We start from the raw sequence: 27,818 nt of genomic DNA, 5'->3' as shown, positions 1-27,818 counted from the left end.
AATACAATAATTGTTTGTTCCCATTGTTTTTTTGATTGATTGTGACTTTTATTAGTAGGTTGCACAGTGAAGTACATATTCCGTACAATTGACCACTAACTGGTAACACCCGAATAAGTTTTTCAACTTGTTTAAGTCGGAAAAACTTAAACCAAATATTTTGAAGTTGCACAGATTACATTTTGGGCACATATGCGACTAAAATGGTTGTAAATTCAAGCCCTGGAAATATTACTTCATTACTTGAATTAAAGTAATATCTGCATCGGGATAATTTGGCTTGTATATAATATATTTATATATATATGGCTAATGTATATTACTTTATATAGATTCTACAAGAAACGCAAAACTTAAAAACTAAATTATTTACAATTGCAGACACAAGGTTCTTGTTCTGCAGTGCTGTGTGCTAATGTGCTTCGTACACCTGCAGGACGGCAAGCAAGGTCGCAGAGAAAATGCGGACTGGATTTTGAGTGATGTGGGCATATTCTATATGAACAAGTGGAATGGATTGGATACCGACGCACTAAAGAGGCTCTCTACATTAAGCTATGAAGTGAGGGGAAACTGAGTGAATAATGACAGGTTATATGATTATTTATTTAAACTCATATTCGGGCCACTTTATAATGAATATGTATGAATATTTGTAAAGAAAAAAAAAAATTTTTTTTTTTTTTTTTTAAACACCAAATTATTTAGGGGGGCTTAAGAACATTTTAGGGGGGTTTGAGCCTCCCTAAAATAGGCCTAACAACCCCAATGCACCAAAACATAATTTTCCAATCAGCAAGAATGAGATTCGCTCAGTTTACATAGAAAAAGCAAAATAATGTACCATATATATATATATAAAATATAAAAACTTTCTGGCAACATTTTAGACCACTAACCTTCAAAATGGACAATCAAATCCCTAAAGGAACTCATGTAATGCCCGTTTGGGCCCGAGGGACATGGGTTAAACTAGTCTCAAGTGCAGTTTATGATCTATTAACCAAAAACATAAGACAAAAGTAAACAACCCACTGCGTTTGAGGTTAACTAAGAGTATTTTTTATTATTTCATGCACTTTATACAAAAAAGTAATAAATTAACTAGTTTTGACAGAAGATGCTTCAATTTCAAACTTCTTCTCATTTAGTGGTGAAAGAAAAATAAAATGTGGATTTTAAATGCAATAATGCTAATTGGTGTTTCATACTGTACAGTTTTTAAATTAAAAAGTCTGTGCAGGGAAAATGTCATTTGATATACATACAAGCAACAAAGCCGCATGTAGTTAACAAAAGTTACTAATATGAATCAGTGATTATATAGCAAACCGGTGTTACTGAAATGTTTTCAACAATAAATAAAAAAGTTCCAATGCTTAGATTGCAGCCGCTAAATCTGTAAGACCGGAAAACACACAAAAAAGGTGAGTAAGCCCTGATGCAAGTGACAGATAAAGATTAAATAATGTAACAGGTCTTTTCAAAGCCACTTGGTCTGCAGTGTGTGCTGATCCACACCGCGGGTTGAAAAACATTCATGTGTAACAGTCTCTTCATTTAATAAAAAAAAAAACAAGCCCAAAATGTCAACTGCACGTGGCGTTCAAGTCCAGTTTGCCTCATTCGGCACATTACAGTGCACTTCAAAAAGATTAAATCAGCTGTGGTTTAACATAACTGTTATTGTTGCACATTTAAAAAAAAATTGGTATTAATTGGAGTTAAATGTGACATATTTTGTTTATGTAGGGGTGGAGAAGCTTAAAAACGAGAAATTGGTGTAGGCACGTAAACTGATGAGGTCAGGTTTAAGATCTTTGTGTGCAATTTGAGAAGGAAAAAAATGAAGTCCTGATCATCCACATGCTCATTCCAGCTCCATGTGGGGAATCAGATGTTTTAAGGCATCATCAATACTATTTTTGATTGTCTTTGGTCATGGATGAACGTGTTGCTCTTGTTACAGCTACTACACAACCTGTGTTGTGTCGTGTTTCCACTAAATGCCAAATAGTGGAACAATACCTGGATGAGAATAGAAGCAATCAAGCGGTTGTATGAGTGTCTCCCGGACGAAGCGCCTTCCTCAGTGGACTTCAAATGGAGAAAAACTTAATGGGGAACTGCACTTTAAAAAAATTTTTGCCTGTTGTTCACTATCTTTATGAAAGACATGATGCTAATTTTTTTAATGCATTTTAACTCATAAACAAACGTAAGTAAATGTCCGCTTACAGCAGAGCAAATGGGAGGTCCTCTAATCCGCCCATAAAAGCCAATGAAAATGAAAATCATGCCCCTCATCTGTATAGTAGAAGGCTGAGGATGTAATACGACATGTTGGTAGACTTTTATGGCCGATTTAAACCCGGACATGGCGAAAACGCCACGAAAAGTAGCTTAGTTCCACCCACCTTTTCTTTGCAGGGATTTTGAGTCATTTTTCATCAAAAAGGATATATAACAAGATTTGAACAGTCGGCATCCTAATGACAGCAGACATTGCACAGTAAGTGATGTTTTATTATGTGTGTTGGCTCTCATGAAGTCTGTAGTGAGCAGTAATCGGTGATGTAGTGGGGAAAAAAAGTTACCGTGATAAGTGTTTTAAATTAATGCGCCGCGTATGCTTAAAATGATCAAAATACATAAATATTAAATGTTATTATAACTGTGCCCGTTACTACATTACATATATGCTTACAGCATGTATATGAAACCTTAATGGAGGTGTTTGGATGTTTTTTAAAGTAGTTTATAGGTAGAATAGAGCAACTCTTATAGGCTCCATTTTAAGCGGACTTTTGATCACACTTTTTTTTTAATATTTAGAATGCATAAATACAAGAAAAGCATGTGTGTTCTTGTCTTACATAAGGATTGTGAATAATAGACAAAGATTAAAAAAAAGTGCAGTTCTCTTTTAAAGACTGGACAAAAAAGGCTCCACAGATTTAGAGACAGGAGGCCCTTAAAAGTTCTGCTTCCGCCGCTTTTTGGCATCCATGGCATCCAGGATGGGCTGCCTTTTGGCCGTGTAGCGTTGCCGCAGCTCTTCGATCTCTCGCTCCATCATGGGATCCAGGGCGCTCAGGCGCATCTGCAACTCCTCAAAGTCCAGATTCTTTAACTGTGAACAAAAAGAAAACCACTCAATTAGTATCAGCCGATTTTCGTAAAAAATAATATCGCCATTGCAAATGAATGAGTTTTAATGCCGATCACAAAGGCAGATCCCCTCATGCTTACTCTTTTTCTATATAGTCTCCCGGTATTTCATACTTGCCAACCCTCCCGTTTTTAGCGCCTCTCCCGATAACCTCCCGGCAGAAATTCTCTCCCGACAAACTCCCGGTATTCAGCCGGAGCTGGAGGCCACGCCCCCTCCAGCTCAATGCGGACCTGAGTGGAGACAGCCTGTTCTCACGTCCGCTTTCCCACAATATAAACAGCTTGCCTGCCCAATGACGTCATAACTGTAGAATGATCGAGGGCGAGTTCTTGGTTTCTTATGTGGGTTTATTGTTAGGCAGTTTCATTAACGTCCTCCCAGCGCGGTAACAACACACAACAACAGCAGTCACGTTTAGTCTACCGTAAAGCAGTTCGTCTGCCGTAAACAGCAATGTTGTGACACTCTTAAACAGGACAATACTGCCATCTACTGGATAGCCTCCAGAACACTGAAATTCAAGTATTTATTTTATTTATATGTATAATAAAATATATATATATATATTATATATATATAAATAGCTAGAATTCACTGAAAGTCAAGTATTTCATACATATGTATATATACATATATATATATGAAATACTTGAGTTGGTGAATTCTAGTTTAAATATATTCCCCTCTTAACCACGCCCCAACCACGCCCACAGCCCCACCCCCGACCACGCCCCCAACCCCCCACCTCCCGGTATCGGAGGTCTCAAGGTTGGCAAGTATGCGGTATTTATATGCCATCAAGGAAAATGAACTGCAGTTCTTAGTATCTTTCGTATCGTTATCACAAGAGGACGAGGCTAAACATGTTACACACCGAGAGCTAAACTAGCCACTAATCTAGCTTTATACAAAACCTAGAAATAAGTGCTTAGTAAAGTTTAAGAAGTGTAGCTGGAAGTGCGTTACAGCAGAAAATAAGCAGCTATTGACATGAAATTAACAAAATACAGAGAGGATAATACAACAGCAAGTGTTGTGTGTCTGCATTGTCGCAGTCAGTAAACGACAAGCAAGAGGAGGGCAGATCGGTCCATAAATTGATGGTGTCGATACCAAGGGGAGCATCAGTATAAGAGCGACACTAAAGTTTTAGTCGATTTTTTTTTCCTCAATTTTTAAAAATTAATATTTTAAATTTTAGGGAATAATTCTCTTAACACAGGACTTTGAATTAAATGTTAGTTTTTTATTTGAATCTAGTTTAAAATGGAACAGCACTTTTATTGGAATTTTGTATCATTCACAATCTTTATGTAAGACAAGAACACATATGTTTATCTTTTTTTATGCATTCATTCTAAGTCGTAATATACAGCAAGTACGAGGTGACTAACAATGCAGCTAATGGGAGTACACGATACAGCTTATAAAGCCTCCTAAAAAACATCCCAAAACCGCCAACAATACTTATTTACCTGTCGTGACCTGTTATTAACCAAGTGTTAGCAATATTGGTATTACAAGCGCTAACGCATAAACTACTTTTAGCCGCACTGTAATCACAAGAGGTAACTAGTTTATGCAGCTATATTGGTATATTGAGCCAGTAAGCTGCTGCATTGTATGCATGCTGTTATGAGGAACATTAAGTGTTTCACCGCCGAGTCTGTGGACGAGTTGCGTACTTGTTGGGAAACGACAGACTGGAAGGCAATTGGAGCGGCCACGAACAATCTGGACGAGTATACGGACACTGTGACCTCATACATACAGTTCAATGAGGCGCGCATCATTCCAACGCGCACCAGGGTTTGTTATAACAACGACAAGCCCTGGTTCACACCCAAGCTCCGACAGCTGCGCAAGAAGAAGGAGGCTGCGTGGAGAAGCGGGGACCAAAGTACATACAGAGAAGCGAAGTACCACTTCACCAGGGAAGTGGAGAAAGCAAAATCTGTGTACTCTAACCGTCTACAGGAACAGTTCCGCTCCAATGATTCTGCGGCAGTTTGGAGAGGTCTAAGGGCCCTTACGAACTATAAGCCCAAAACCCCCCAGGCCCTGAATGACCGGACTCTCGCTCAGGGCCTCAACACACATTACTGTCGTCATGAACGGCCTTCAGCTCATCAAAGCCATGCTCCCCCCACCATCACCCTCCCCACCAATGCCAGCACATCAATAAAGGAGTTAAAGGACTCAAAGGACTCCAATGACATCACAGGACTCCAAAAACACAATAAGACTGTAAAGACCCTCTCCATTAAAGAAGAGGATGTACGCCGGCAGTTCTTGAAGCTGAATACGCGGAAGGCCCCCGGGCCGGATGGTGTCTCCCCCTCCACTCTCAGACACTGTGCGGACCAGCTGGCTCCTGTCTTCACTGACATTTTTAACACCTCTCTGGAGCTATGCCGCGTGCCGTCCTGCTTTAAGACCTCTACCATTGTCCCTGTCCCCAAGAAAGCACGGATCACAGGACTAAATGACTACAGGCCGGTCGCGCTTGGTCCTGCCTCACCTCAAGGACATCACCGCCCCCCTCCTGGACCCACTGCAGTTCGCCTACAGAGCCAACAGGTCTGTGGATGATGCAGTGAACCTGGCCCTCCACTTCATCCTGGAGCATCTGGACTCCCCAGGAACCTACGCTAGGATCCTGTTTGTGGACTTCAGCTCTGCCTTCAACACCATCCTCCCTGGACTGCTACGAGACAAGCTCTACCAGCTCAGCGTGCCCGACTCCCTCTGCAGTTGGATTAATGACTTCCTGACAGACCGAAGACAGCACGTAAGGCTGGGGAAGATTGTCTAGGACAGTCGAACCACAAACACTGGTACTCCTCAGGGCTGTGTACTCTCCCCCTGGCTCTTCTCCCTGTATACAAACTGCTGCACCTCCAGTCACCAATCCGTAAAACTGCTCAAGTTTGCGGATGACACCACCCTCATCGGGCTCATCTCGAATGGCGATGAGTCCGCCTACAGGAGAGAGGTAGACCGGCTGACGTCCTGGTGCAGCCTCAATAACCTGGAGCTGAACGCCCAGAAAACAGTGGAGATGATCATGGACTTCAGGAAAGTCACAGCCCCACCATCCCCCCTCACCCTGATTGACTCTCCCACCCCCGTCCCCATTGTGGACTCCTTCCGTTTCTTGGGCACCACCATCACCCAGGACCTCAAGTGGGAGCTGACCATCAGCTCCCTCATCAAGAAGGCCCAGCAGAGGATGTACTTCCTGCGGCAGCTGAGGAAACTTAAGGTGCCGACCGAGATGCTGGTGCAGTTTTACTCAGCCATCATAGAGTCCATCCTGACCTCCTCCATCACAGTGTGGTTCCCCGGCGCCACAGTCCAGGATAAGAATAGACTGCAACGCATCGTACTTGCTGCGGAGAAGGTGATTGGCTGCAAGCTCCCATCCCTCCAGGACTTGTTCTCCTCCAGGACCAGGAGGCGTGTGGGTCGGATCACAGCTGACTCTTCTCACCCTGGACACACACTATTCTCCCCTCTCCCCTCAGGCAGGAGACTACGCTCCATCCAGACCCACACCTCCCGCCACCTGAACAGTTTTTTCCCCTCGGCCATCAGGCAAATGAACAAGAACTCCTAACAGCAGCTCCTTGAATTCCTTGAATCCCTTCTAAGTCTATCTGATAGCTCAGTCACAGCTCTTTTTATACCAAATATGTGTTTTATGTCGCACGTTTGCACCAAGAAAAATTCCTAGTTTGTGAACCCGTTCTCAAACAATGGCAATAAAACTATTCTGATTCTGATTCATTGCCTCTGAGTTGCTAAGTTTGTGCTAAATTATAAACCATTCCTCTCACTTTTATAGTAGAATGATTAATTTTCCTGAGGGAACTCTCCTGAAGGAATCAATAAAGTACTATCTATCTATCTATCTATGTAGCCATAAACCGAGAAGTTAGTCAACTTTGACATTCAACTTATACCCGGAGATGGCGAGAAAGAAGCAAAAAGACGCTCATTTTCATTTATTAATTTTTTTTACCTGCGGTAGAATTATGATTCTTCATCTGAACAGGAAGATATGAACATCCAATCAGTCAGCAATCTAGTTAGAGCAGACATTGTACTGTAAGATTGTTTTATTATGTTTGTAGTTAGTATTTCTTGTTTAGCACTTAGCAATAATGCTGCATGCTTTGTGTTACACTAATGTTGGATTTGTTAAGCACACAGCTTCTAAAACTTGTAGCTCATTCTCCATATTCAGGGTCAAAAACATAAGGTTCAGGATCATATTTTTTCCCAAAGTGGTCTTTGTTGTCTCTCATGAAGTCTGCCATGATCAGTAGTGTTGTTGAAGGGAAAAGTGAATGTTGGGATGCATCCGTGAAATTAATGTTTCCCTGTATGCTTGAAATGAGCAAAATACGTAAATATTACAAGTTATTATGAATGTGCCTGTTACTACATTACATGTATACTTACAGCGTGTGTATAAAACATTGATGGAGGTTTTTGTTTTTTTAGAGCGCTTTATAGGCGGAATATAGCAACTCCTATTGGATCTATTGTTAGCTGACTTTTGTTCACGTTTATTTACACAACAATTGTTTGTGAATGTTAGACAACATTCCAAAAAAAGTGCAGTTCCCCTTTAAATATTGTCTTTAGATTGTTAAACTTGAAACATTGAAAAATGTACAGTTAATACATTTAATGGTATATGCCAATCTGACGCATGGATGATCGGTATCAGAATCGGCAGAGTAAAACCCAGTTTGTAACATCCCTACACTAAATAGCGGCAGTGCACTGAATAACACAATAGCATAAAGTGAGCGTTTGACTCACAAAGTCAAAGTCGCCGTCCTGCGGCACCTTCCAGTTGTCGGGGAATATATTCTTGGACTGGATGTGGTAGCCGGGCTGCTCCTGAGGCTGGTTGTGGTTGTAGTTCTCCTGCTGGTGCTGGTTCTGATGCTGCTGCAGGGCCGCCTTGTTGGAGTCCTGCTTGTCAAAGTAGTCCATGAAGGACGGACGCAAGGGCTGCTGGGGGGTGGCGTGTCCTGTGGAACCAAGGTGATAGGACTTTTTAACTTTTAAAATCAAGGTTGTGTTTTAAAAGCAGCTTAAATAGGTTGCCTAATATGCAAAAACGACTTTTAAAGATGTTCAAACAGTGAAATGTAAAAACAAACAAAAACAACACGATCATTTTCCGCACTTGTGAAGTTCATAGAACATCTAAAAAAACAAAACCCTGATTCTGCAGGCTTTCGAACCACATCTTAAAACAAGCCTGGAACTACCAGTTGAGTATGGACGGTGTAGGGTGTGCATAGCGGGGGCTCCATGGAAATGAACCTTTTTTATGTTTTATTGGCACTTTTGCTAACTCCAGGCATCAACTCTACAATACTTTTACTAACCTGTCATGCCCAGCTTCTTTCTTGTCATTATGCCGGGGAATTCCACAAAGTCTGGCCAAGGGAAATCCGACAAGGCAGGCCGTTTTAAGCCTTGCGTGTCTATGGATCCAGATATCATGGAGTAGTCGGTCGTCGACTCTGCTCTTTTTTGAAGCATTAGTCGGAAGTTAGACGAAATGCGAGCTGACATCCCAGACAATCTTAAATCCGTTGTCAGAGGAGAGATCGCGGCTGTTATGGAACCATTCGAGAGCATTTTCTTGTCCCAGCTCGCTGCTTTTCAATATATTGTCCAATGTGCCTGCTTCCAACACCAAAGAGACAGTGATCTCTCTGGATGCAGAAAAGGTTTTTGACAGGGTGGAGTGGAACTATCTATTTTATGTCCTGGAGAGCTTCGGCTTCGGTAATAGTTTCATTTTGTGGGTTAAGCTTCTCTATTCATCCCCAGTGGCCTCAGTCAGGACAAATAATATTATATCCCAATACCTTTGCCTGTATCGTTCTACGCGACAGGGCTGTCCTCTCAGCCCATTGCTTTTTGCTCTTGAGTTTCTGTCAATAGCGCTTTGCGCCAATCTGCTTATTACAAGTATATGTAGGTACAATGTGCAGGTGAAAGTATCTCTCTACGCAGATGACCTCCTTTTATATGTCTCGGACCTCTCCATACGGCTGCAAGTACTCTTCGGGCTTTTCTGCTACTAACAAATATCCTCTGCACAATTTTCCCTTTAAAATTGCCCCTCAAAGTTTCACATACTTGAGGGGCAAGTATGTGAAACTTGCCCCTCAAGTAAGTGTGACCTGGGCATCCAGGTCACACTTGCAGAACTTTATAAAGCCAACTTTTTTACACTGTTGTCCAGAATCCAGAGAGATTTTGATCCCTGGTCCTTACTTACTATATCTACAGGGGCTTGTGTCAACTCTGTTAAAATTAATATACTTCCACGATTTTCCTATTTGCTCCAGTGTATACCGCTTTTTCTCCCTCAGTCTTTCTTTCGTAAATCAGATTTTATAATCAGTCAGATTTTAGACCTCATTTGGAATAAAAAAGACTGTCAGGTTACGTAAACAATATATACAGACACCCAAATCATCAGGAGGATTAGCACTTTTAAACTTTAGGGTTTACTACTGGGCCACCAACATTAAAATTCTTAAATATTGGCTGCAATATGAAGCATTTGATCCTCCCCCATTATGGCTGGTTATGGAGGCTAACTCAACTAAACCGGTATCTCTTAGGGCTGGTTCACTCTCCCATCCCCTCTTCTACTTCCGCTTTTAAGAAAAATCCAATCGTAAAAACCTCATTCTGGATTTGGGTTCAGTTTAAGCGCTATTTTGGTTTGCAAACTATTTCTAGTCTGCACTCATCACTGCTAATCATGCTTTTCCTCTCTCTCTGATCGATAGTGCCTTTTTAAGATGGTCAAGTCTGGAGATCAAAAACATTAAAGATTTATACATTGACAACACTTTTGCTTCTTTCCAGCATCTTTGTGATAACTTTTCACTCCCTAATTACCACTTTTTCTTTTTGATTTCTACAGATCCGCAGTTTTGTTCGTGATGCTTTACCCATATTTCAAAATTTACCGACTGACACGGTTTTAGATGTGTTTCTGACACCGCTTCCAACTTTAAAAGGATCAATTACACATATTTATAACCAAATTTTTCTTTTACGTCCTGAGTCTCTATATTCAATTAAGTCACTTTGGAGGATTTAGGAGTGACCTTATCTGAGTAAATAGCTGGACAGAGATTTTAAGTAAGTCTTCTATTTGTACAAAAAACAGCCTCATCCAATGCAAGCTAATGCAAAGGTTTGACTAGCGAAAATGTATGACGGAATATCTGTATCGTGTGGTCGGTGCCCAGTCTCTAGCTAATTTAATACATACGTTTTGGCTCTGCCCATCCCTGAACAGTTATTGGACAGTCATTTTTAACACTTTGTCTGTGGTCGCTGGCGAAAGGCTTGAACCAAATCCTGTCCGTGGACTATTTGGCAGAGGTGTGGACTCGAGTCACATGACTTGGACTCGAGTCATGAATTTGATGACTTTAGACTCGACAAAAATGTAAAGAGACATGCAACTCGACTTAGACATCAATGACTTGTGACTTCACTTGGACTTGAGCCTTTTGACTTGACAAGACTTGCTACTTTCCCCAAACCCAAAAATTAAAAAGTTATTCAGGAGCGCTCCGTATCTTTCATTGTGTACGTGTGTGTGTCTGTCAGCATGTGTGCTGTCTGTCAGCATGTGTGCTGTCGGTACAACATACAATCAAATTAGATCCACATTGTTTTCATCCGACAGCATGCATCTAATCAAATTGCAGGACAACCAACGAAGAAGAGCTGTCAAACAACGCGGCAGTGAGAAAAAATGATACCAAAGAGTTCCGTTCGGGTATAAAAACTATGAGTTGGTCAATAAAAAACGAATTGCAGTATGCAAAACATGCGGTTCGAAGATTACAAACAGAGACGCAACAACTTCCAACTTCGTTCGACATTTGAAGTTGCACAAAGAACGGTAAGTTTTGAATGTAAACTAACATTTATTGGCTAAGTAACGTAACTTTTATTTGCTGTGTAGTTAAATCAGTGAAGCTGTAAACTCACTCCTAACGTTATAATGTTATTGCAAACACGGCAATCTGTTGCGTCCACTGCAGTTCACTACCTTATTCATACTTTTTGTCAAGTTAATTTTTTTTAAGCAGGGTTGCATGAGGTACCTATACATAACGTTACGTTAGTCAATGTATCACACACAATAACGTAACGTTAGACGGCGGTCAGCGCCACCGCATATTTTAGCCACCTACAAAAAGACAAACATAGTCAAATAAAGGCCAGTAAAATGTACACTATATTAAGAATATGTGTACATATTGCATAGGGCCCTGACATCTAAAAAGTACAACTCTGTTCATTGTTTTGTTCATGTATTCGTTATGTTTTTCATGTGCACGCACACATCAACACACATACAGTATGAGATGAGATCAATGAGATAAGGTAAGAACAGGATAGAAACTGCTGTGGAACTAGTTACAATGCAATATGCCATGGAAATACAATGTTAACACTTTTGTGCAAATAAGACTTGTTTTTTCAAATGTGTTTATTCTGTAAAGGAATGAGTTAAATGTTTAAAATGACTGGTTAATAGTGCTATTATGAAGTGCAATGTCAGCACTATTTTTTTTCCTGCAAATTCAAATGCACTTGTTTTGGGGCAGTATAGCTCGGTTGGTAGAGTGGCCGTGCCAGCAACTTGAGGGTTGCAGGTTCGATCCCCGCTTCCGCCATCCTAGTCACTGCTGTTGTGTCCTTGGGCAAGACACTTTACCCACCTGCTCCCAGTGCCACCCACTCTGGTTTAAATGTAACTTAGATATTGGGTTTCACTATGTAAAGCGCTTTGAGTCACTAGAGAAAAGCGCTATATAAATATAATTCACTTCACTTCACTTCACTTAATAAATAAATACAGCGTTTTAAAAGCATACACAATCTGTGTAAATATAGTCTGTGGTCAAAAGGACTTGAAAGGAGTCGAAACTCAAAACGCAGGACTTGGAGACTTGACTTGAGACTTTCCAGTCTTGACTTTGGACTTGACTCGGGACTTGCCTGTCTTGATTCGGGACTTGACTCGATACCTGAGGGCAAAGACTTGAGACTTACTTATGACTTGCCAAACAATGACTTGGTCCCACTCTGCTATTTGGGGTAGCACCTCAGTCATGTACCCTTAGGAAATCCAAACAGAATCTTGTAGCATTCACTACTTTATTGGCTAGAAGACTCATTGTGTTAAATTAGAAAGCAACAGCGCCTCCTTGCCACACCCGCTGGATTAAAGATGTTCTGTATCTTCTCAAACTGGAGAAGATTAGGCAGACATTGAATGGTTGTTCTACAAAGTTTCAAGAACTGTGGGGTGCCTTTCAGAGATATGTAGGAGAGACTGATTCCCAAATTAACCTTGATTAAAACACAACTACGATGTGGGTGGATGATGAGCCTTCTATGTGCTGTTGCTTGTTATATATCTTTAAGGCAATTCAGGAATGCAGCTGTCTGTGGTTCCTTTTTTTTGTAATTATTTATTTTACTTATGATTAATGGACTCCGCCAAGGCTGCCCTTTGTCACCGATTCTGTTCATAACTTTTATGGACAGAATTTCTAGGCGCAGACAAGGCGTTTAGGTGATCCGGTTTGGTGGCTGCAGGGTTAGGTCTCTGCTTTTTGCGGATGATGTGGTCCTGATGGCTTCATCTGGCCAGGATCTTCAGCTCTCAGTGGATCGGTTCGCAGCTGAGTGTGAAGCGACTGGGATGAGAATCAGCACCTCCAAGTCAGAGTCCATGGTTCTCGCCCGGAAAAGGGTGGAGTGCCATCTCCGGGTTGGGGAGGAGATCTTGCCCCAAGTGGAGGAGTTCAAGTACCTCGGAGTCTTGTTCACGAGTGAGGGAAGAGTAGATCGTGAGATCGACAGGCGGATCGGTGCGGCGTCTTCAGTAATGCGGACGCTGTATCGATCCGTTGTGGTGAAGAAGGAGCTGAGCCGTAAGGCAAAGCTCTCAATTTACCGGTCGATCTACGTTCCCATCCTCACCTATGGTCATGAGCTTTGGGTTATGACCGAAAGGACAAGATCACGGGTACAAGCGGCCGAAATTAATTTGGTGGCGGGGCTCTCCCTTAGAGATAGGGTGAGAAGCTCTGTCATCCAGGGGGAGCTCAAAGAAAAGCCGCTGCTCCTCCACATCGAGAGGAGCCAGATGAGGTGGTTCGGGCATCTGGTCAGGATGCCACCCGAACGCCTCCCTAGGGAGGTGTTTAGGACACGTCTGACCGGTAGGAGGCCACGGGGAAGACCCAGGACACGTTGGGAAGACTATGTCTCCCGGCTGGCCTGGGAACGCCTCGGGATCCCCCGGGAAGAGCTGGACGAAGTGGCTGGGGAGAGGGAAGTCTGGGCTTCCCTGCTTAGGCTGCTGCCCCCGCGACCCGACCTCGGATAAGCGGAAGAAGATGGATGGATGGATGGATGATTAATGTTAACTATTATTTTCTCTTTTTGTAGTACACACGCACGCACGCACACGCACACACAGTTAGAAAGCCCACCTTTTTGCATGTGTGTGTTTCTTCACTAATTAATGCTTCACTGATGAGAGTGTTTGGCGAGTGCCCCTTTGTCCTACTGGCTTAGGCGGTCCTTGAACGCACCATAATTGTGTGGACCGTGACACAGCGGTTTGTTTACATTTATAACTTTCTCCAACTCTACTCCTTCTCCGTCTTATTCATCCACCGAAAGTTGTATGCTGTATGTGAATGTATAAAGACCACAGCAATCGTTGCTCAGCTTGCCAAGACTGTATTAAATCCACTAAAGCAGTGGTCCCCAACCTTTTTGTAGCTGCGGACCGGTCAACGCTTGAAAATTAGTCCCACGGACCTGGGGGCGGGGGTTGGAGAGTAATTATTTTTTTCATTTTTTTTTTTTCATAAACAAATTCAATCATGTGTGCTTACGGACTGTATCCCTGCAGATTGTATTGATCTATATTGATATATAATGTATATATTGTGTTTTTTATGTTGATTTAATTTTTTAAAAAATAAAATAAAAAAAAAGTTTGTTTTTTTTTGCCCCATTTTTTCTCCGTTGTCACCAGCGTATGAGTGAGAGACATGTTCACCAATCAGAATTGTTGAGCCTCGCATCCTTTGCCTCCTGGCCAATCAAAAGTGTTTAAGGAAACCGCAAGTTTGTGTGCGCTGCAGTGGAGGCAGTCAGGAAGTTAATAACAAACCTTATACTTGCACCTTGAAAAAAGTATTAGGTGACTAGGCCTGGGCCAAACAATAAATGAAAATTATGTTGAAATACTTTGCTGGCATCGATCAATTGCGGTCTGTGTGTGTTTGTTTTCTTTGTCTCCTGCTTCAAACAGGGAGAAAAAAGGTCCCACTCTGTGCATCACTCTAAGCACCTTATTTAACTGTAGAAATAACTGAATACAGTATTTTTGCAGTTTTATGCATTCATGTGTAAAAAAGATAAGAATCGCAAATGAATCGCAATCTCAATTTAGTTTTTTCCCCCAAAATTGCGCTTGCGATTCATTTGCGTTTTTTCCCCCCTCAAAATCGTGCAGCCCTCGTCTAGATTATTCATGAACTCACTCCTCATGGATCTCTGGTCCTCCTCTTCTTCCTCGTCATCGCTGTTGATGACCATGGTGCCAAGATCCGACTCCAGCATGGTGTTGCCGTGTTCGATCATAGTCTGCGCCCCGTCGCTCATGGTGCTGGTGGCTCGCATGGTGCCCGCGCCCTCCGAGCCTGACTTCACCATTGTGTGAGAGTCCACCTCAGTTTCCTCCTCCTGCGAGACACCAGAAGAAGAAAAAGTAGGCCATTTTTTTTTTGTGAATTAACATCTGGACATCAGCCAGTGAACTGAACATACAGAATTGTCTTCTTCCTCCTCGAGCTCTCGCTGCTGCTCCTGCTGCCTCTTGGCCTTCATCTCCATGGCTTCTGTGATCAGGTCCCTCAAGATGGTGACTGGTTTGGCCTGGCTGATAAACGGATGCTGGACATCCACAAAACAAAAAGCATCAGATTTCAAATTCACCATGTTTCATCAAGTAGGAGTGCATTTACTTTAGTTTTTACTATGCTATATATTCCAAAATTACCTGTAAGAGTTGTGTGGCGGTGACTCTTTGTTCAGGATTCTTCACCAAACACTTCTTGACAAAGTCCGTGAACTCGTCCGACCACAGCTCCGGCTTTCGGAATGTCGGCGGAGGGTTGGTGGGGATCATGAAGATGGCCTGTGAGGTGAGAAGAGGGCGGTGTTATGTCTGAGGTACATTACCTAAAAAAAAGAAAGAAAAATACTTACTCTCATGGGATGGATGTCTGCGTAAGGAGGCTTGCCCTCTGCCATCTCGATGGATGTGATGCCAAGAGACCAGATGTCAGCCACACAGTTGTAACCAATCTCCTGGATCACCTCCGGAGCCATCCAGAATGGGGTTCCGATCACAGTGTTCCTCTTGGCCATGGTGTCCTACAGGGGAAAACTTATCATTTATCCATCCATCCATCTTCTTCCGCTTATCCGAAGTCGGGTAACGGGGGCAGCAGCCTAAGCAGGGAAGCCCAGGCTTCCCTCTCCCCAGCTACTTCGTACAGCTCTTCCCGGGGTATCCCGACTGGGACACATAGTCTGTCCACGGTGTCCTGGGTCTTCCCCGTGGTCTCCTACCGGTCGGATGCACCTCATAATCACCATCATAACCAAATGCCCTGACCACCTCATCTGGCTCCTCTCGATGTGGAGGAGCAGCGGCTTGACTCTGAGCTCCTCCTGAATGACGGAGCTTCTCAACCTATCCCTAAGTGAGAGCTCTGCCACCCGATGGAGGAAACTAATTTTGGTCATAACCGAAAGGTCAAACATTGGTGAGGATAGCGACGTAGATCGACCAGTAAATTGAGAGCTTTGCCTTCCGGCTTAGATTCTTTTTCACCACGACGGACCGATGCAGGGTCTTCATAACTGCAGACGCTACACCGATCCGCTTGTCGATCTCACAATCCACTCTTCCCTCACTCGTGAACAAGACCCCGAGGTACTTTAACTCCTCCACTTGGGGCAGGGTCTCCTTCCCAACCTGGAGATGGCACTCCACCCTTTTCCAGGCAAGAACCATGGACTCTGACTTGGAAGTGCATATTTTCATCCCAGTCGCTTCACACTCAGCTGAGAACCAATCCAGTGAAAGCTAAAGATCCTGGCCAGATGAAGCCAGCAGGACCACATCATCCGCAAAAAGCAGAGACCTAACCCTGCAGCCACCAAACCGGATCACCTAAACGCCCCGACTGCACCTAGAAATTCTGTGCATAAAAGTTGTAAACAGAATTGATGACAAAGGGCAGCCCTGGCCAGAGTTCAAACCTCACTGGAAACGGGTCCGACTTACTGCTGGCAATGCGGACCAAGCTCTGACACAGATCATACAAGGAGCAGACCGCCACAATCAGGCGGATCCAAAACTCTCTGAGCACTCTCGACAGGACTTCCCGAGGGACACGGTTGAATGCCTTCTCTATGTCCACAAAACACATGTAGACTGGTTGGGCAAACTCCCATGCACACTCAAGGATCCTGCCAAGAGTGTTGAGTTGGTCCACAGTTTGACGACCAGGACGAAAACCCCACTGCTCCTCCTGAATCCAAGGTTCCACTATCCGGCGCAGCCTCCTCTACAGGTACGCCTGAATAGACATCACTGGGAAGGCTGAGGAGTGTTATCCCATGATAGTTGGAACACACCCTTCGGTTCCCCCTTTTAAATAGAGGAACCACCACCCCAGTCTTCCAATCCTGATGCACCGCCCCCGATGTCCACGCAATGCTGCAGAGTCTTGTCAACCACGACAGCCCTACAGCATCCACAGCCTTAAGGAACTCCTGGCGGATCCCATCCACTCCCGGGGCCCTGCCACCAAGGAGCTTCTTAACTACCTTAGCAACCTCCGCCCCAGAAATAGGAGAGCCCACCAGAGAGTCCTCAGGCACTTCTTCCTCATGGAAGACATGTACGTGGGATTGAGGAAGTCTTTGAAGTATTCCCTCCACCGATCCACAACATCCCATTATTATTTAACCAAGAGAAATCCCATTGAGATTAAAAAAATATTTTTCAAAAGGAGTCCTGTTCAAGAGGCAGGCAACATTATCCACTCGGGTTCAATGTCCAGCACCTCCCTCGTAAAATGTTCAAAGTTCTTCCAGAGGTAGGAATTGAAACTCTCTCTGATTAGAAATTCTGCCAGACGTTCCCAGCAGACCCTCACTATGCGTTTGGGCCTGCCAGGTCTGTCCGGCATCCTCCCCCACCATCAGAGCCGAATCACCACCAGCTGGAAAGCTCCTCCTAAACTTATCATTTGATTCACGGCAATAAAACGGGTGTTACCGTTAGCTGCCCGGCAACCCCAAAGTCGGCGAGTTTGGCGTGTCCCTCCGTGTTGAGTAGAATGTTTCCAGCCTTGATGTCTCGGTGGATCTTCCTCATGAAGTGTAGGTATTCCAGACCCTTGAGGGTTGACTTTAGGATGGTGGCGATCTCGTCCTCTGTCAGCTGGTAGGGGAATATTTTTATATGTTGTTTATATGTGAATATTTTTCACTCATCCAGGTCATTGTATCCTTGATCAGAACTGGACTATTGAGGTTGTCTTAGAAAACCATTGCGTCTCTCATCTGACAAAGCTTCATGCTCACAGACAAATTAGTCCAGTCTGAGAGAATGGTGTTGGGTCACTATTTCTCTTTTAAGGTGGGGACATGACAAAAATATGTGCCAGTACTCAGACAAAATTATTCTTCTTGGGCACGGTGGCACCATTTTGGGGGAGAAATGGTCTGGATCCGGCACCATCCTCTCATACTGTAGCTGTTCTATCTACTGTAATTTGCGGACATATAATTTATGGATATTTCCAGGTTAAAGAGCACATCTTGCCGGCACATCTCTAGTCACTGTGGACTAGGAATGTAATGATAAACGGTATTAATGGCAACCACGTTTAAACTTCCAACGGTTAGTATTACCATTTTAAATTAGAATGATCAGAGAAACGTGATTCATATATGCATTCTGACTCATGAACTGACTGAAGCCAGTTTGCTAGCATAAATGCTAACACAAAAACAAGAGACATTAACATTTTTCCCAATTAAGAAACTACATCTAGATCTAAACTTATATAGACACATTGCTGTCTGATAGGAATGAAAACAGAATCCAAATGTCACGGTACGAGTATTAGGGCCACGGTACAATTTTATTGTGCTATACGTCCCCCCCAAACATTAAGACTTAAAAACTGAAATAAAATGAAATGGCAGGAATGTTTAGGATAAACACACTTACTGTAACTGAACACAAACATAATGCTGAAATGTTCTAATCACATTTATTACTACAAACATGTATTTTTTCAATGCAAATAATTGTCCAGGAACAAGTACTGTTTAAAGCAAATAATAAAAAAAACTTACAGTTGAGTGTCTTTAAAGTGATGATGTAAACATCTAATGTTAAAACAATAATGTTCACTTTTGTGTCTTTCAACTTTTACTTTCGGAGAAGCAGTGTCCTCCCCAGTGGAGCTGTTTATATCAGTTTGGAAAATGCTGTTTCTAAGAAAAGTTAACTAACAATTTAATTTTTAATAATGTAAATACCTCACAAACTGTCGTTTAGCTTTAAATATATTTTCTGGGTGACGGTTTAAGAGGTGGCGACTTGAGGATTCATAACCTTATATTTTTTAACCTGAATATAGAGAGAATGAACTGCTGCTTACAGAAGCCAGCACGAAAAGAGAGTAAAACTTTGGAAAAGACGGAAGCCGAGAGAGTGAGGTTGGCGTGATTTTGACGCTGTAAATCTGGAAATTGGAGCCAAGCTGTGCCACCAGAAATGGATTGATTACCCAAAATCAACTGGAAACGTCCCCGGCCAGCTGAACCAAGTGCACAACTGTCCATCGAGTGAGTCACTTTAATATTGATTATAATACACGCAGCACGTCATGCGTGTTATCACAACGCCCTGAGATCGGTAGGTTGTAAGTTCAAACCCCGGCCGAGTCATACCAAACTATAAAAATGGGACCTCCCTGCTTGACACTCAGCATCAAGGGTTGGAATTGGGGGTTAAATCACCAAAAATGATTCCCGGGCGCAGCCACTGCTGCTGCCCACTGCTCCCCTCCCCTCCCAGGGGGTGATCAAGGGTGATGGGTCAAATGCAGAGAATAATTTCGCCACACCTAGTGTGTGTGTGACAATCATTGCACTTTAACTTAACTACATACGATGTCGAACTAGCTGTGTACAAACAAAACATGAAGTGTGGGCTAAAACTTTACAGACACTCGAATAGGATTGTTCATGGTTTTCAATCAGTACAGATTGGTGTCTCATCACATTGTGTTGTGCATTACAAACTCAACCGCGACTCGGGTGCTGACGTGGAAGCTAGCTGATCTCTCGCCGTAGCTAGCTCATGGCTAATGCCGTAGCACACCGATGTGTTAAGTGCGCTAGAAAAACAGTTCCTCAGTGTTCACTCTTACAATAACAATGTCGTTACAGCTTGATATTACAGTAAGTATTGTGAACGACTGCAAAATTCCGATTTGTGCTTTTGTTTGATGGCACAATAGTGGCTTTTGTGTGTGTGCTGTGCGCGTCTTGGCAGAGTAGAGCATATAGTAGGTTGTTGTTGTTTAACCTTTTTTTATTGAATACAAAATTGATCCATCATCCAATTGTTGTGTTTGATAAACAGTACTGTATAGCACTTTATATTGCGTTCAAAGTGTACAAACCTTCACTAAAATAGGGACCCATTATTCATGTTTAAATTGTTTCTTATGGTAAATGGGCTATACTTGTATAGCGCTTTTCTACCTTTTTTTTAAGGAACTCAAAGCGCTTTGACACTATTTCCACATTCACCCATTCACACACACATTCACACACTTATGGAGACATTAGCTTCAGTATACAAACATTTCTATTTACGACCCCTGTTCGAACCAATTTTGTTTGTTAACAGAGGTTACACTGTGATAATAGATTTTTTTGTTATGCACAGATATTTAAAATAATAAAAGCTTAGCCATTACAACAGATAAAATAGTAAGACTAAAACACTATATGTGAAGCATAAGAAACAAAACATTAAAAATAGTGGGTTTTCCAACAATGTGTCTATTTATTTTATTAAAAATAACTTGGTTAAAAGATTTCAGTGTGTGTATAAGTACTTTTTGTGCACATTCAACAATACAGCGATAATAATGATAATCATGATAATTTTCGTCACAATAACCGTGATACGACATTTTTACTTTGTTACATCCCTACAGTGGACCAATGAATTTCTTTACATTAAATCAAACACACTCACACAATCATTTAGTCAGCCATTAAGCGCTTTATGGACTCACCCTCATCACGGACCCACGCGCACCAAAGAAGACTACTTCAGATTATTGTATGACACTGTATGCCGTGTTACAGCCACTGTCTTTTGTTGTATTTGAGAATAAACACAAGTGCCTAATGTTTCAATCTCAGGGTCTCTGCAGATTTCAACAAGTCAAATTTAAGTGGAGTGAAGTGAATTATATTTATATAGCGCTTTTTCTCTAAACCTTTTAAAGACCATAATGGAGTATAATTTAAGACCATTTCACATCCATACGGACAAAAAATACAAATGGTAAATGGGTTATAAGCGCTTTTCTACCTTCAAGGTACTCAAAGCGCTTTGACACTATTTCCACATTCACCCATTCACACACTGATGGCAGGAGCTGCCATGCAAGGCCCTAACCACCACCCATCAGGAGCAAGGTTTCTTTTTTAATTTTGCCTATTGTTCACAACCATTATGAAAGACATGGCATATGGATTTTTTATATTTCTTATGCATTCCAAGTATTAAATAAACGCAAATAAAAGTCAATAGGAGCTCCACTATTTTGCCAATAAAATCCAATAAATAACTATTCAAAGTACCAACAATACTCCATTTACATTTCGTGACTTCGTTTTCTTCGCGAGGATTATGAGACATTTTTCATCTAAAAAGGGAATATATGAACATCCTAGCAGTCGGCATCCTAATGATAGCAAACCTTGCACGGTAACAGGGATGTCACGGTATGAAAATATGAAAATCACGGTTATTGGACCAAAATGATCACGTTATCATTATCGCGGAATTTCAAAATGTGCTCAATTTAAAAATATATATATATTTAGATTAGATTAGATTAGATAGATCCATTGGTCCCCGTGGGGAAATTCATTGTCACTGCCGTACATTTAAACAATAGACACTACACACCACAAAACAAAAATAACAAAAATACATCATATATGACAAACACATTTATGGGCTTGTCAGACAGGTGCTGCTGTTAACCTGCTGTTAAGGGCGGCTATAGCTGCAGGGATCAGGCTTTTCCTGAGGCGGGCCCTCCGGAATTTGATGGTTACCTGTGCCCTGATGGTAGTGGGATGATGTATTGGTGTAGTGGGTGAGTGATATCCTGGACTATTGTGTTTGCCAGTCGAGTGATAGACCTGTGGTTTAAATCTGAAATGTTGGGTGTGGGTAGGCCGATGATTTTACCTGCTATGTTTGTAATGCGTGTGAGTCACCATGATTTGGTTACAGAAATCATGGTGAAAAAACATGTGTAACAGTACAGAAGTATGGGTTGAACAATGCTTTGGGAAAGTAATAACAGGAGATGAGGTGCAACGTATAGTCCTTTAAGTTTTCGGATGGCTGACAGTCTTTGTTGACTTTTTTTTTAATGTCCGTGGTGTTTATACTGACATATTTTAACCAAGTTTTATTTAAAAAACGACACATTCAAAATGATTTTCTTTGTAGGACAAACATTATTGTAGATAAAAAACACGGTTTCATAGACCTCAAGTAGAAATTGAATGCGCATATGAAAGCAACAAAAGCATTATAAATAAAGTAATATGGCAGAAAAAAAAACATAAATAACTAAAATAAATGTGAAAATTGTGCAAAAAAACACTTTATGGACATAGGAGATTCAAAAATAAAAAACAATGTAAGCATTTTGAAAGATGCCACCGGATGGCCATAAGATGTAACTGCACTTTTTGTCTAAATAGATAAAAATAGTGTTCATATATAGGATCTATCTTATATGTAGGGCTGCACGACTATGGCCAAAATAATAATTAAGATTATTTTTATCAATATTGAAATCATGATTACTGATTGTTAGGTAAAGCAGTGTTGGGGTGGGGTGTGAACGTAATACCATCATGTAATTTGTAATGTCTAATAAAAAGGCTATAGATAAACGTTATCCATATATCTAAAACAAGTATTTAAATTTTTTTAAATTTTTTTTTTTTTAGACAGTATTACTAACCGTATGGAATTCTACAGCGGTTTATCATTATACCGTTTACCGTTATATCCCTACACAGTAAGTGATGTTTTGTTATGTTTGTTGGCTCTCATAAAGTCTGCAGTGAGCAGAGGTCAGTGATAAAGCAAAAGTCCTAATGCATTTTTTAAATTAATGTGCCGCGTCTGCTTAAAATGATCAAAATACGTAAATATTAAATGTTAGAAATGTGCTTGTTACTACACTACATATATACTTACATCATGTATATAAAACCATAATGGAGGGGTTTGGATGTTTTTAGAGGCTCTACAGACAAAATTGAACGGCTCCCATTGGCTCCTTTGTAAGCAAACTTTTGATCACATTTATTTCATATTTAGAATGCAAAGAGAAAAAAAAAAACATCTATCGTCATGTCTTTCATAATGATAGTGAATGATAGGCAAAATTCCCAAAAAAGTGCAGTTCCCTTTTAAATGGGAAATACTAAACGTTAAAAGTATATCAAGCAAACCTTTAACAAAGTGATCACTGCAAACTCGTGCGTTCTTCGGCTCAATCTGCTCCCTTGGAGTGCTTGTCACTGTTCTTGTTTTCTTTCATAAAATCTTGACAACTTTCGCCTTTCTTGATTACCTCTCGAGGAACTCTGAATAAACTTTTATCCTTTTTGCGATTTGAATAATTCCAACAGTCTAAAACAACGCAAATATAAGGCATTTTTATTCGAGAAAGACAAATGCCGCTCAGAACGCTATGACAACATACGCTCGCTGGCCCACCACTTCGAGTCTCACATATAAAATGAGCCGGACGTGACGTCAAGTGAATGCAACTCAAAATTGAGCAAACAGATTAAAAACATCTACAGTACTACTACTGTATCTGCACAAAGTTGTGAAAAACAGAGAGTGCAGACAGAGCGATTGTCTAAAGAGAAAGACAGCGATTATGGCTTGCAAGCCTTAAACAGAACAAATAGAATTTGGATGTGAATAATGTAGATAACATTCCAATTTGCTCAGCTCATTTTGTATCTGGTATGTATGGATACTTTTTACCTGTTTTTTCAGGACTTTCTTTTAGTTATTAAGCATGACAAAACATTTGCAAATATTCCTTGCTTTCCTTACCTCACCATAAACTGAGTGTAAACACAAAACAGACAACTTTACTGTATATTAGAGATGTCCGATAAGGGCTTTTTTGCCGATATCCGATATTGTCCAACTCTTAATTACCGATATCAACCGATACCGATATATACTGTCGTGGAATTAACACATTATTATGCCTAATTTTGTTGTGATGCCCCGCTGGATGCATTAAACAATGTAACAAATAACCAAAATAAGAGAACAACTTCAACTAAAGTTATGGCACTGCCATATTTATTATTGAAGTCACAAAGAGCATTATTTTTTTAACATGCCTCAAAACAGCATCTTTTAATTTGGGACATGTTCTCCCTGAGATAATCCTGATACCCACGACAACTATGGGAAATACTATACTTTTGACTTTCACAAAGTGCATTATTTTTTTATTTTATTTAAACATGCCTCAAAACAACAGCTACAAAAACAATGAAGGCACACCGCTTTAGTCCAGAATATACTACAGTAACAAAGTAAACAATAAAATAGTCCTCCTTTAGTGCACGACTGTCTGGCATACTGTATAACAGGAAATTATAAACTGGGCTCAATCTGCCCTGCTCTAACGTATTTGTATGAGTAACAAAAATGTGCTGCAAGCGAGTGGTGAGTACTTGAAGTGGCCTACCAGTCAATGCAGCATTTCAGAAGCTCTGGCTGAGACAGGGCACCTCCGTTCACTGCAAACTGCAAAGTGTGCGCCATGCAGGGAAGACTAGCCACACCAAACTCCACCATGAACTTTACCATGAATTGATTAACGTGGACCCCGACTTAAACAAGTAGAAAAACTTATTCGGGTATTACCATTTAGTGGTCAATTGTACGGAATATGTACTGTACTGTGCAATCTACTAATAAAAGTTTCAATCAAACAAAAAAAAACACGTAGATTTTACCATACTGTGTGCGTTGTCCCTGATCACAACGTGAGCTTTCGCCCTGGGGTGGTTTTGTTGTATTTTTGTTTTTTCTCTGCGCAGTCTTTAAGCGACAACTGTGTGGTACTACTTTTTTTCGGTGTTTGCTTTTCATCCATCTTCCGCTTGTATTCATCGTGTATCTCCTTATGATTCTTGAAGAGGTGGGAGATCAACTTGCTCGTATTAAAGGAAGACGTCTTGGTTCCTCCTCGCATAACCAACTTTTTGCAGTCATTGCAAATTGCCAGTTTTTTATCCGTCAGACACACTTTAAAATAATCCCAAACCATAGACATGGTGCCGTTAGTCAGTCAGCGAGCGAGCTCGCTTGTTAGCCACGGCTACAGCGCTGGCAACAACACACTCTTGTTGATGTTATGCTCCACTCGCGGCGGTTTGATGAAGTCATCAAGCGTCGCCAGTAAACCTCTCATGCTGCAGTCGTCAAGTCCTGTGTTGTGTGTGGGAGAGGGGAAAGGGGAGGGGCTGCTGACTGGGAGACGCATCTGCTCTGTACTTCCCCCTATGTCCGTGTTTTACTGGATATGTACAGCTCCGTACAGCGGCGTTCCAAAAAGTCATTAATTTTACTTTTTTAAGCCGATACCGATAATTTGCGATATTACATATTATACCATGTATCGGCCGATAATATCGTCAGGCCGATATTATCGGACATCTCTACTGTATATCTTTTAATGTCAGTTGCTGTATTATCTTGGAGAGAAGATTAGGGATGAGAAGCTGACCTGAAATTATTGGAATAAATAATAGAGGTTTATGTTGTTGTTTTTTATAGTTGTACCGCTGTGAGTACATTACTAGCACAGAGAAATTAGCCTGTGCTAACTGTATATAATAATAATATGATTTCACTGGTAAACATCTCATATTGATCTCCTTCAGCAATTGGCACATAACACTCCTTTGCGGGGTTAAGTTGATCATTGTTTACTTGTGTAAGAGTTTGTGGTGTTTCAGCATCTTTTGACACGGACATATCCCGGGTTTTTGACTTTTACATTATCATTCCATTCACTTTCAGCACAATGTTTACAAACGCTTCCCTCCTCCATCCACCGGCTTCAAAACATGCATTAAATTGATTGTTCCGGAGCCACAAATCGTTGAACTTGCACTTACCCATATTATGCAAGTCTTTCGGCTTTGCTGTGGGCTTCCGTTACATTTTCTCCGCTGCTTTGCTAAACTGTAAAAACGCACAGCGCTTGTGTGGTTATGTGTGTGGGCGAGGCAAGTGGATGTGAGCGGCAGTTACTCCTTAGTTGTTGTGTGCGTGTAGGTTTCCTTTTACCTGTGTGTGCTGCATGTCCATGATTAAACATCAGTCACACATGGATATGCACTCATGTACCACTGTCTTGGCTTGCAGTTATTATACTGCTACTAATAAAGTCTTACCTTATTAGTGGCGCAGCATACTGTGCTGATGGTGCTCGGTAAACTCTGTCTGGGCAGCACAGGTAGCCTACTTAAGTTTCTCAAAAAAGGTTTATTAGGTCTTGCAAAAATTATGCAATTTGTTATTCTTACAGCCAGACCTGTGTGTTTACTCATCAAGTGACAACCTCTAAAGAAGGCAACAGTTGTAGCCGAAACCGTCAGATACGAAAGTAAACACAGGTCTGGCTATAAGAATAACAAACTGCTACAAGTACTTTAGTTCCGTTTTGTAGTTACGTTATAGCGTCCTCAAATATCGAAACATTTAAAACCAAGACTGAAGTTTATGAATGTTTTAAATAAAAGTAACGGTAATAGATGTTTAAGACATTTCAAAATAGTATTTAAGACCTTTTATGAGATTTTAGGAGAATTGTAGACATTTTAAGGCCTTAAATTAAAATTGTTGGATTAAAGACTTTTTAAGATCCCGCGGATACCCTGAATGTGTACACCTGCGTCTTATTGACCTGAGCAGCCAGTATATGTACAAAATAATATTTGTCCAAAACGTAGATGGTTGCGGCTTATTCTTACACTCGTACGCACACAGATTATATACATTCATACGTATGGGAAAACATGTTTCACAATCCACCGTTAGCTAGGGATACCTACTGTTTTGTTACGCAGCCTGATGATATCCGAGACGGAGCCCGCTCCGCAGTACTCCATGACAATCCACAGGTCTGTGTTCTTGAAGTAGCTGCCATAGTACTTCACTACATAAGGGCTGTGGAATGTAAACCAGTACTATAGTTTAATAAACAGCGCATGTGCAATTAAAAATAAAATGGAGTTTCCTTTTCCCCCTTACCTGTCACACTGCTGCATGATGGAAATCTCCTTGATGATCTCTTGTAGATCAGACTCCACGGGGACCTGCTTGATGGCCACAACTTGTCCAGACTCCTTGTGGATGGCTTTAAACACGCTTCCATAAGAGCTAAAACACACACAACACAACAAGTCAAAGCACCGTGTAACATTTATTACAAAGTTTAACTAGATGAAATAAGCAGTCACCCTTCACCCAGCTTTTCCAGAACATCAAACACTTCCTCTGGTTGTTTGGTCAAACTGTCTTCACTCAGCTTTTTCAGCTTGCTGTTGGAATAAGACGAATACAATGAAATACACAGCACTGAAAAATCAAGTCGAAGAATTGAACTAGTATCTTAGTGTTGATTCCCGTTGTTTCAGTCGCATCACTGTAACGCACAACTAATGCAAAAATTACGCACTGTTTATTGAAATAACACATTATTATAAACTTTAATTACTTATCTTACATAAATGGAAAGTGGGAAAGACCGGCGAAGCTAACTAGTGTTAGCATTACCGGCTAGCTTGGCAGCTATCGACTATGATTGGCTTTACAAGCTAGGATCAACACAAACAACAGCAGACAAACCTTTTCGGGGCGGATGGCTCCATGGTTTCCAAATGTCAAATTATGCAAATTCCGCAAAGGACGGATGTTTAGTTGTTTTAGCCGCTATGATCACTCTGTGGACATCGTCGTCGTTGTTGTTAAAAATTGAAAAAAAGGTGGAAAAGCGAGAGGAGCTCGAGCCGTGCCTTCGTCAGGTGATGGACACTCGGCAGTTCTTCTTCTTTACAGTTT

General features: G+C 41.4%; 1 protein-coding gene across 1 annotated transcript; it reads right to left on the bottom strand.

Annotated features, from left to right (window-relative positions):
- On the bottom strand, positions 1 to 27,799 carry LOC133650841 (serine/threonine-protein kinase 3). Its single transcript, XM_062048532.1, has 11 exons — positions 27,606 to 27,799; positions 27,218 to 27,298; positions 27,009 to 27,137; positions 26,810 to 26,924; positions 17,634 to 17,798; positions 15,548 to 15,715; positions 15,339 to 15,476; positions 15,107 to 15,232; positions 14,821 to 15,022; positions 8,009 to 8,223; positions 1 to 3,133 (listed from the first exon to the last, which is right to left on the bottom strand). Exons 1-11 carry the CDS (start codon positions 27,626 to 27,628, stop codon positions 2,975 to 2,977), a joined length of 1,521 nt encoding a protein of 506 aa, XP_061904516.1. The 5' UTR covers positions 27,629 to 27,799; the 3' UTR covers positions 1 to 2,974.
- Positions 27,800 to 27,818: the final 19 nt, after the last annotated feature.

The sequence above is a fragment of the Entelurus aequoreus genome, linkage group LG05 (assembly GCF_033978785.1).
Source record: "Entelurus aequoreus isolate RoL-2023_Sb linkage group LG05, RoL_Eaeq_v1.1, whole genome shotgun sequence".
In the NCBI taxonomy this organism is placed as follows: Eukaryota; Metazoa; Chordata; class Actinopteri; order Syngnathiformes; family Syngnathidae; genus Entelurus; species Entelurus aequoreus.
This window is presented reverse-complemented; position numbering and strand designations above follow the sequence as displayed.